The sequence below is a fragment of the Vanellus vanellus genome, assembly GCF_965231255.1.
Source record: "Vanellus vanellus genome assembly, chromosome: 8".
Classification (NCBI taxonomy): domain Eukaryota; kingdom Metazoa; phylum Chordata; class Aves; order Charadriiformes; family Charadriidae; genus Vanellus; species Vanellus vanellus.
In genome coordinates, this window is record NC_138913.1 from 439,244 (window position 1) to 450,001 (window position 10,758).

General features: G+C 42.3%; 1 protein-coding gene across 1 annotated transcript in view; it reads left to right on the forward strand.

Annotated features, from left to right (window-relative positions):
• The window catches only part of RNF13 (ring finger protein 13), a 47,477-nt gene extending 36,924 nt beyond the window's left edge, over positions 1–10,553 (forward strand). Inside the window, exons 9-10 of the mRNA XM_082487470.1 lie at positions 7,378–7,458; positions 9,059–10,553. Coding sequence (XP_082343596.1) covers positions 7,378–7,458; positions 9,059–9,423 — 446 coding nt within the window. The 3' untranslated portion in view covers positions 9,424–10,553. The remainder of the gene's footprint in view (positions 1–7,377; positions 7,459–9,058) is intronic.
• Positions 10,554–10,758: the final 205 nt, after the last annotated feature.

Below are 10,758 nucleotides of genomic sequence, written 5' to 3' on the forward strand. Positions count from 1 at the left end.
TTTTCTCAAAGTGAAAGTGGCACAGGCAAAAGATACTCGGCAGAAATTGTCATGGCCATCATCAAATAAGAAATCAATTGTAACCAGTATTTTGGTAAAATGGGGGAGGGGGCTCATTTTGCATTCCTTTGCTTAATTGGGGAGTTTAGGTTGCACAGGGAATACAAGAGCAAGCCTTATGAATGAGGAAAGAAAAGAATTGTACGCAAGTAGGCTTCCCTTACCGCCTTCCAAAGATGTATCTAGCAGCGCAGGGGACAGCCCTTCACATGCTGTAAGTTCCTTCTGTTTTCGTCTCTAATAGATGCCAAGTTTCAATTTTATGCATAGTACTTTTGAAATACTGAAGTGCTTAAAAAAAGAAATCATTTTAGCAGAAGAGCAACAACTGACAGTCATGATCCTGCATAACGTTCTATTCCATATTTTTCCACCCTCTAGAAGAGAGATTCTAGATCAACACCATCAGGTGTTGTATGTATTTTATAAAAAATTGACAGCACCTTTAAAAAAAAGCCCAGAATAGAATTATTTCCATGAACATGCTTTATACTGGAAATTTTTAAGTCTACAGATTTTTAGTTGCTGTAGACTTCAGAGAATTATGCGTGCAACAATATGGGATTCTATAGTAAAATAATTCTCTGAACTACAAAAATCAGTCCTGTATGATTTTGATTTTTTTTTTTTTTTTTTACATCATAGTCAATGGTATTTTACAATTGAAATGATTTAAAAGACATCTGCTTATAATACAGCTAAACACAAATTCAGATTAATTAAGCAGCCCTATTATTCATGAGCTGCTTCAGTTTTTAGCTCACTCTTGTTAACATCTGAAAAAGGTGGTTTGCAAAAATCCTGAATTGAGGCAGAGCAGTACTTCCCTTCTGTTCTGGTAATGTGGCATATAAGCTGTGTCCTTATGTATAGAATCACAGAATGGTTTGGGTGGGAAGGGACCCTAAAGCCCCCCAGTGCCACCCCCTGCCCCGGGCAGGGCCACCTCCCCCCAGCCCAGGTCGCTCCCAGCCCCGTCCAACCCGGCCTTGAACACCCCCAGGGATGGGGCAGCCACAGCTTCTCGGGGCACCCTGTGCCAGGGGCTCACCACCCGCACAGCCAAGAAGTTCTTCCCAATATCTAATCTAAAATTAAAAGCTGAGGCTGCAGTTATTTCTATATGAATATATGAATACTTTTTAGTCTATTACTATAGTTTCTGAGTTTGTTTTTTATGATTTTTTTTTTTAAATGAGTGTGTTTAAACAAGTGTTTAAACATGATCAAGACTAAAGATTGTTTACAGGCTGAATGGGGGAAAAGCTGTTAGGCTGCGTTTATTTGACTGACAGTTTTCTGCATTTTGGAATTAAAAATGCTTAAGACTTTTAAATCTGCAAAGACACTTTATTTTTCTTGGTGAAGTATATTGTTATGCAATTAATGAAAAATCCTGGTCAAGTTGCTTTTTAGAACTTTTAAGTCTTGAATTTTTAACATTTGTGCTTTATTTATTAATGATCTTATTCTGAACACATAAACAGAAAAATAGTACATCTTGCCTCTTTTCTGTCTCTGAACAACTTCATTTTGCTGATTCTCTTTCCCCAAAAACTGCGTTTCATGTAATACTTGAAATTTGAGCTGACAATAGCGATTCATCTTTTCTGTGCCTCTACCTCCCCGAGTCACTGGTGTTCTCTGTTAGCTGTCCGCAGCTTCCTCGGAAGGCTCAGCTCCTTTGCTGGTGCACAGCTCTTAATTTTCCTGCTGTGATGTACTTAGTCTCCTTACGCGTACCAAACGGATACAGAACCACCATGCTGAGTTGCATATGAAAACTAAGTTTTCCTTTGGGTATTTAGAGTCAGTTTTCAATGTAGCTAATTTTGCCATCTGTAGAAAAGCATTGGGTTTAGCAGCGTGGTATCAAAACAAATTTTGAGCTGAGTTTTCAAAAATTGTCTCCTACCATGTAGTTTCATTACAGTAAAGGGAAAGCTCTGCTACTGTTTGAGCTTCTGTGTTGAAAGGGCATGTCCTCCAAGTAATGCAAAGTCTGCCTGCTTCCTGCATTTGCAGGCTTCTTGATAACGTAGGGTGAGCTCATGACCCAAGTGTGGGCCTGCTGTAGCTACGCCTTACTGAAATCTGCCCCGTTCTTTCCACCTTTTTCCCCAAAACACCACTTTGACAGCTTGCGTGTTATATCGGCTCTTCTGAACAAGCTTGGAATGTGAACTGTGCCTCTGATTTGTCCCTCTTTATCTCGGTCTCGTGTATGTGATCTGGGTAGTGCTTTGGGAAGTAATATGGGAATCGGCATGAAAAAAATACCTAAATTTGTGCTAAACAGTGTTGTGTCACAGATTACTGTGTATGATATGTGTATGTTGAAAAGTGAATTAAGCATGTACGAGATTCTTGTTGTGGCTCTGAACTCCAGCCCTGGCACACGTCAGTCTTATGCACTTAACTCTGACGTCTCTGATGCCGAACCTCAGTGGTGTGCAGCAATGACGTTTTAGTGCAACAGATAGTCCAGAAAAGACTTGATAGAAGCTTACTGGGAGAGGAATGGCGTTACACTGCAGGGAACGGGCGTAGAGGGTTGTGGGGATGACTGACGAGGTAACACCTGTGGGATGGATGGGGCTCAGGTTAGGTGGAATTTGGAAGGAGGTGGGGAAATCTGCACTGAGGGCCACTGAAAACAAGATATGCCATCTCCACCCTGCTTGCTTTTGCCTTGAGGGGGTGTGATCGCAGGGGCCTCATTTCTCCTACAGGGACCTCTGCCTTGCTGCATGCCTTTTCCCATTTGTGTTTTGGCCTGAGAGAGTGAACCTTCTCTGCACGTACTCTTTCTGATGGGATCTACGTCTCCTTACTTCCTTGCCTCCTCTGCTGTATGGTAAAACCCAGGATCTTAGCTAGCCCTGAAGATGGTGAAAATGTAAACTGCTGCGCACTGGGAAATTAAGAAGCAGCTGTGAAGACGGTACCGGTTGGAACAGGTGGACGTAGTGGGCTAGGACTGCTATTACGGATGCTTAGCCAAAATTTGCAGAGTGACATAGTTCTTTGGGGCCACCCCTGGGATATTGCAGGCTGTATCTGGGGCGCCCATCCTTTGGGCGAGGTGGGACGTATAATCTTTTTTTCCTGAGGCACCATCATTGGTGCCTTTCCTGTCCCAAAGGGTATACCAGGGTGCAGGCACCCTAGCGCCACATGGGGAGCAGATGACTGCCCTTATGATGGGATGTACAAATATGCAATGGATCACCTGACCCTGTAACTATCCAGTCCCTCAACCCAACATGTGTTAGTCAAGTGATAGGGAAGCTCGCAGCTTAGTGTGCTTGCACATGTGCTTGTAGCCGTGTGATAGGCAGGACTTAATTAGGGAGAGAGGCGGGCTGGGCCAGACATATTTTCTGGTACACTGTAGTTTGAGCATCTAAAGAACGCATCGTGGTCAGGAGAGTGGACAGCCCTAGCAAGCAGCTGCTTGTGAAGAGACGGTGCGGCACTGGGCAGTGTTACCGCAGTGAGGTTCAGGTGTCTAAAGTGCCAGCGGCATAACAGGAGAAGTGCCGTCTGGAAACAGTGAGTAGCGGCATTGGGTGAGTGCAAGTTGCAGGAGGTGTGTGAAAGAAGAGTTTACCAACTTTGCAGGTACAGTGGCTTTGCACATGGCCAGAAATTTTCCAGCCTTGACAGAGCTGAGCAGGTACTCTACCCAGCTCATGTCAAAGCAAGGGGTCCAAACAGTGAAGGGGACCATTTCACTGCTGAAGTCCCTCTCAAGGCTTGATCAGGTTAAGTATTCACAAGACGTAGAATGGAAGACGGCTCCTTACAAAATGGGATCTGGCTACCTCTTTATTTTAAAAGAAGTACTTTGCACTACTCAACTTTAATAATACAGCCTAGTAATTGGCAGTCTTGGACAGGAATTGAGGTATCTAGGTTCAGTTCCCTCCATTGTCTTCTGGGATTAAGATGTCCGTGTCCATCTCCTTCCAGGTGCTGTTCTCTTAGGAGCTTCCCGTGTCACCTGTCTAAAGCCTTGACCTAAAAGTGGGTGTGGGGAAAGGGGCAGCTTTGGTCCTTTACCGTGATTACCTTCTGATGGTCCTGAGAGGCCAGTTCAGAATATCACTGGTCCAGTGATCAAGTTTTCTTTTCACTTCCAACCTAATGATTCCTGGTCAGATGATAGCTCTTCTTCCCACCCCCCCAGCTTCTTTCTCTTCTCTCTCCACGGTATCGCTGGTATTTATAGAGAAACCTGAATCCTTTTTCAGCCTTCAGATTGTTAGATTGCAATTATTTGGCTTATTTATTTATTTTTCTTGCATGATAGTTTCGTTGTTATGTGATCATTATATTCTTTCTTTGTTTCTGTTTGAATTAATATTTTGAGGATACGGGCTGCCACATTACAGATTCCTGAACAGTACTTACCTCTTCTAGAAAGACTGCTCTTGATGCTTCCTACTGTTGCGTTTTTCTTTTTCCCAGTTCTGTCACATTAGGAACACTAGCGATCAATCAGAACACTCTGTTGCTTCTCAATCATTTACAACTGATGGAATCTCAGCTAAAATTTCCCAAGGATATAATCCCTAAGTGGGTGCGCTTGCACGTTATAGTACTGAATTTCATTCATGTACCATTATTCCAGATTTTTCTGTGTTGTCCCAGTTACCCTCTTGATGATGCCTACTTAATCGTGTCTTGTATATGTATAATTGATACGTTGCTTGGTTTTGTATCAATATTGTTCCAAAGCAATTTTGTAAAAAGACAATACTGATAACTCTCTTCCAACCTAATGAGCTTCTTCCAACACCACTTGTAGCAACTTCCATTTATTCAGGTCCCTCTACTAATCCTCGCTAATCTTACTGACTAGGAGTAATCACTTCACACGTAGAACTTTACTGAATGTTGTACCAAACTCCACATAGATAAGATGTGCCGTATTTCTTATTTCTAGAAATCGGTTTGCAAAGGCATTGTCTACCTTTACTATGACCATGCTACGTCTGATCCTGTCTTCTCTTTATTTACATAGCTTGTCATTCATTAAGTGCCCTAATTTATGTTATGGGCCACTCTGGAAATGGCACTCTCCTCCCCTTCCGTTGAGCTTGTATATACTTCACGGGAGAGAATGCCAGATTCAAAGGGGCAGGGAAGGCACCACAAGGTTCAAGGTGTTCTGTCCTTGCCTGGAGAGGAAGGTGTCTTTGAATCCATACGCGTTGCGGGAGGTGATTTAAATTTAAGAAACATACCATGGATTTGTGTTTGTTCTCTCACTGCTTTGTTTTGCTTTCTACTGTTTTGTCTTTTGCCAACATCTCTAAGCTATTCTCTTCACCAGTTTCTCTACCACTTTGCCAACAAAAATACCTTCTGTGTAACTGTGAAAAGCATTATGTATATATGAAACTAAGAGATCTGCAAGAAATTTTGTTATTCAGGATAGTGTGCCACCTTTGAAGAATTAGGCTACAGAGCAAGTGCCTTCAGCTGTCTTGAGAAAAACGCATGCACACACATTGTGAATATACATGTTTGTAGAACAAGTTTTGCTGAATTGCCTGAAGTTTTCTAGCTCCAGCAGTTGTACCAGATGTTGGTAAGGCTGAAGGCTGTTGGACTTAGGTTTCTGAAGCTAAGGAAACAATGATGGAATAAGCATAAGGTCAACGCTGGTAAGGCCACATCTGGAGTACTGTGTCCTGTTCTGGGCTTCCCAGTACAGGAGAGACATGGAGCTACTGGAGAGAGCCCAGTGAGAGGCCATGAAGGTGACTAGTGGACTGGAGCATCTCTATGAGGAATGGCTGAGAGCGCTGGGGCTGTTCAGCCTGGGGAAGAGAAGGCTCAGGGGATCCCATCCATGTGCATGAGCCCCTGCAGGGAGGGGCAAAAAATGGAGCCAGGCTCTTTCCAGTGGCATCCATTGATGGGACAAGAAGTCTGTCTAAATATTGAATATAAATACTCAGGGACACGCAGGCTAGAAGGAGAAAGTTGATACTGAACTGTGGTATTTTACAACTTTTCACAGATGAAGTTCCTGCAAACAAAGGACTATACTGGTTTGGGTTGGGATAGCGTTAATTTTCTTCATAGTAGCTTGTAGGGGGCTAGGTTTTGGATTTGTGCTGGACACAGCGTGGGTAACACAGGGATGCGTTGGCTACTGCTGAGCAGTGCTTGCACAGTGCCAAGGGCTGTTCTGTTCCCCACACCGCCGCGCCGGGGGTGGGCAAGAAGCTGGGAGGGGACACAGCCAGGAGAGCAGACCCCAGCGGGTCAGAGGGATGTGTCACACCGTACGATGTGCTCAGCAGTGAAAGCTGGGGGAAAGGAGGAGGAAGAGGGAACATTTGGAGTGATGGCGTTTGTCTTCCCGGGTCGCCGCTACGTGTGATGGAGCTCTGCCGTCCTGGAGCCGGCTGGGTGCCTGCCTGCCTGGGGGAGCAGTGAACGAGTTCCTTATTTTGCCTGCTGGCACGCACAGCTTTTGCTTTACCTCTTGAACTGTCTTTATCTCAAGCCGTGAGTTCTCACACTTTTTCCCTTCCGATTCTCTCCCCCGTCCCAGTGAGGGGGACTGAGCGAGCGGCTGGGTGGGCTCAGCTGCCCGCCGGGGGTAAGCCATGACAGGGACACGACCTGCTGGTGGAACGGCAAACTTCAGAGGGCCAGAGTCTTCCAGGAAATTGGAAAGAACCATGTGGATTGATGAAGGGACCGTGTTATAAAGTCCTTGATAAAAACCAAAACACGAGCAAATTTACTTCTAAAAAGTGTTTATATTTTGATCATATAATATATCACAACACTGTACATAATCTCAGTACTGTCAGTAATGTATCTCTTATTTGGGAGATTTGAATTGCAAAATAATGTAAACTTTCTCTGGTGACTAGACTATAATTCTTGAGTATTACTCTGCTTTTTTATCCACTTGTCTCTGTTGCCATTTTTCTGCCTAAGTTTTCCCAATAACTTATTAATACCTGTATAGTTAAAGCGAATCCTATATTTTAAATCCTTTTCTCTTACTTTTAATAGGAATGATAGAATATAATAGAGAGAGCAATTCACACAGTTTAAAACATTTTTACTGACCTGAAGGGAAAGTGAGTGAGCTGTAGTCCTAATAAGGAGAGGAATATGCAAAGTTGACTACATAGCGTCAAAGAACCTGCCCCGTTCGTGGACAGGGAAGAGTAATTCTTTCTTCAACCTGTGTAACTGCCCAAGAGAATCTCTATGCATGTATTTGAAAAGGTCTATGGTAAATCTTTTAAAGTTAATCCGCTTCTCAATTATGTGCTGTAGGAGATGAATACGATGTGTGTGCCATTTGTCTGGATGAATATGAGGATGGAGACAAGCTCAGAATCCTCCCATGTTCTCATGGTAAGCAGCTTTATTTTAGGTTTGGTGTTTGTAGCGAAACAGCTCTCTAAAACACCATGTCTAAAAATCACTGTGAATATGTTTACTGATTGCTTTATAGAATTTATTTTTGCTGATATGCAGTAGTGTATATACAAATTGGGAAAAGAGCAAACTTTTTTCTGTCTTTAAAAGCAAAAAACGCTCGCATTCCCACTTTGCATTTTTCTTTGGATATACACATGAAAGAAAAGCTGGGCTTGACACTGTTCCCTAAATGTCTGCATTTAACAGGGAAACATATTCCAGAGTTACTTCTTATATTAAAAAAAAACAGGCTTTCACTTTCTCCAGGACAATTAAACCATAAGACATAATTCAGCTATTAGTGACATAGAAATATGGGCGAAGGACTATAGTCTGCCCCGTAGCCTGAAGCCGTGTAGACCACTGCCTGGACTGAAATACAAGAAGTATTTTAAGAGCTTATACCTAGAAACCTAGAAGAGGCCTGGACCCAAGAGCACCTCTAAATTTAAACATTTTTTTTTTTTTTTTTTTTATAAAAGCTGCGTAAGATCTATCAAGCAAGATAGGATTCATCCTTCCTAGCGTGAGACCCTTTCTACCTCCCAGTCTGTTAACTATATTGCAGCCATTTTGGCCAGGTGCAGTTTTAGCCAGCTTTCTCATTAAATTCCTGCTCCGACCAGGCACTGCAACAGCAAATACCACGTCACTAGGAGATGTTAGGGAGAGGCAAGTGATGTCAGAGCCTTACATCTGCAGTGAACACAACAGATGACAGACTGGGCTTTGTAGATCCTCATTCATAAAAAACAATTTCAGAACAGGCTGACAAACGAGGAGTTATCAGAAGAGAAAGAACACACCCGTAGCATCTATCCCAGCTAGGGACTGCAAAGTGAACTAAACCTCATCACCAATATCAAAGGTTGCTGACAAATAAATAAAAAAAAAAAAACCCAACCCAAAAGACCACTGTTGGTTCTTGTGGAGAACCTGCTGGTAGTGTGCCTGGACAGGAACACGTGCTCGCCCTTGGAAATACCTAGCTCTTCGCCTGATAGAAGGCTCTGTTAATAAGCAGAGCTAAGTTTTTAACACCATAAGCAAGACACTTTTGAACACTTTTTTTTTTTTTTTTAAACAAGGCCAATATAGTTGCAGTGCCAACTGTAGACCTAATTTAAAATCTGCAAATCATGTGGTAGTTTTATTTAAGAACAAGGTGCCTGGATACAACCTTGGAGGAGGTTAGAGGCGTTATGAGGGTGATGGTGGCTGCAAGGTGGCTGTAATTCCTCAAGAAGCTTTTGAAGTTTATTTCCTCAAACATGTCCCATTGCAGGACTGCTCTCAGATTCGTTCAGTAGAGGCAATAGGTATTTATTGCGCGTACCCGTATGTCCGAGATCTAATCTGTTAGCTGGCCTGTACAGGAGGATAGACAGCCCGCGTGCCAACAGGCTTGCAGCTAAAATCCTCTCCGAGTTAAATTCTAAAATTCTCCCGTGTTACTGAACATAAATACAACTAAGCAGGTTTCCTTGTCCTTTTCACATAGGTAACGATGTACTTGTGTTTTGTTTTCTGACAGCGTATCACTGCAAGTGTGTGGACCCGTGGCTGACTAAAACAAAGAAAACATGTCCTGTATGTAAGCAGAAAGTGGTCCCTTCCCAGGGGGACTCTGACTCTGAAACAGACAGTAGTCAAGAGGAGAATGAAGTGTCTGAAAATACTCCTTTGCTTAGACCGTTAGCCTCAGTTAGTACTCAGTCGTTCGGGGCTTTGTCAGAATCGCATTCCCATCAGAACATGACTGAGTCCTCAGAATATGAGGAAGATGACAATGACAATATCGATAGCAGTGATGCAGAAAATGGAGTAAACGAAGAAAGTGTAGTGGTTCAACTACAGCCCAATGACGAAAGGGAGTACAGAGTGGCAAATACTGTTTGAGACCACTAATGACGAATAGTGTATGAACAAAAGAGTTCTTAAGGCTATACTTTGCAAATCTTTATGTAGGGAATCTATTTTAATCTGTAATCCATTTGGTTTCTTCAATAGGAGCAGCAGTTCATGTAGTAGTACTATGGTTAAATCGTTGCAGATAGATTTATTTTTGATTCAGGTATTCAGTCACACGTTCTGTCTTCTCAAAATGAACAGTTTAACTGGACTTCACGATGCTAATGAATAATGTTAATAGTTTATATCAATAGAAATATCACACAGACTCTTATGTGTATCTTGTTGAAATGGGATTTATCTGGAAGTAATTTTTTTCCATTTTGTAGCTAAAACTGGGTCATACCAATAGCAATATTTATTACATGTACCGTATGTGTTACCCCTTACGCCCAACAAAAAAATGTATTTGCATGTTTGTGTAGAGTTTTCCTAAAAAATGTCACCACTACTGAAAGAAAAAAATGTAGAACAGATCAATATTCTATACGCTGGTGTATCGAAACGAAGCAGAAGAAATGCCACTTCTCTCTCGAAGCAGCGATTCCAAATCATCCTTTGGAGTTTGCCACAAGTAGCTGAGTTTAAGCAGTTCCACTGAGCAGTTCCTGGGATAAGGGAACTTAGAATATTCTGTGTTTAGTTTTGGGCAATTCACAAGGTAAGATCCACCGTGAACACACGAGTTATCCCTACTTGCTACTACCACGTAGTCTGGTTTCCAGCGATGATGTGGGAGTTGGGGGGGGAGGAGGGGGGATGACTAAACCAGAGGTTTTGTTCCACATAGAAAATTAATTTTAGGTAAGTATTCTATTGATCCTCAACTCATATACCTCTTACTAAGGAGCATTCTATGCTGCGTTAGTCTGCTAAACTATGTATATAGAAAAATTGTTCTTTTCAAATACCTGATTTGAAAACAAGTGCTTATAACTGTTTAACAGAACTCAGTACTTACCAGTGTATCATGAAAAAACTAAACGCTATACAATACCTCTGTAACTGTGTAGAAAGTAAAAACATATGTATAATCAAAAAGCAGAGATTTTTTTTATATGGCCTTGAATAAGGAAAGCTTGAAAGAATGTTAATAAACATGTTTTCCACTTTAAATATCAAAAGGAATTTGTTGAACTTCTGCATTACCTCCCTTCATTGTGTGCTCTTCTACGTTTATTGCGAAGGGGAAAGTCTTTTTAAAGATGCAGAACACGCAGCTGTTGAGACCCCTCAGCGCACACTGCCCGCACTGTGCTGTGCGGCGCAAGTACAGAGGGCTGCGCTGATCAGTCCCGTACGCAGCAGGACTAAGTTATAGAG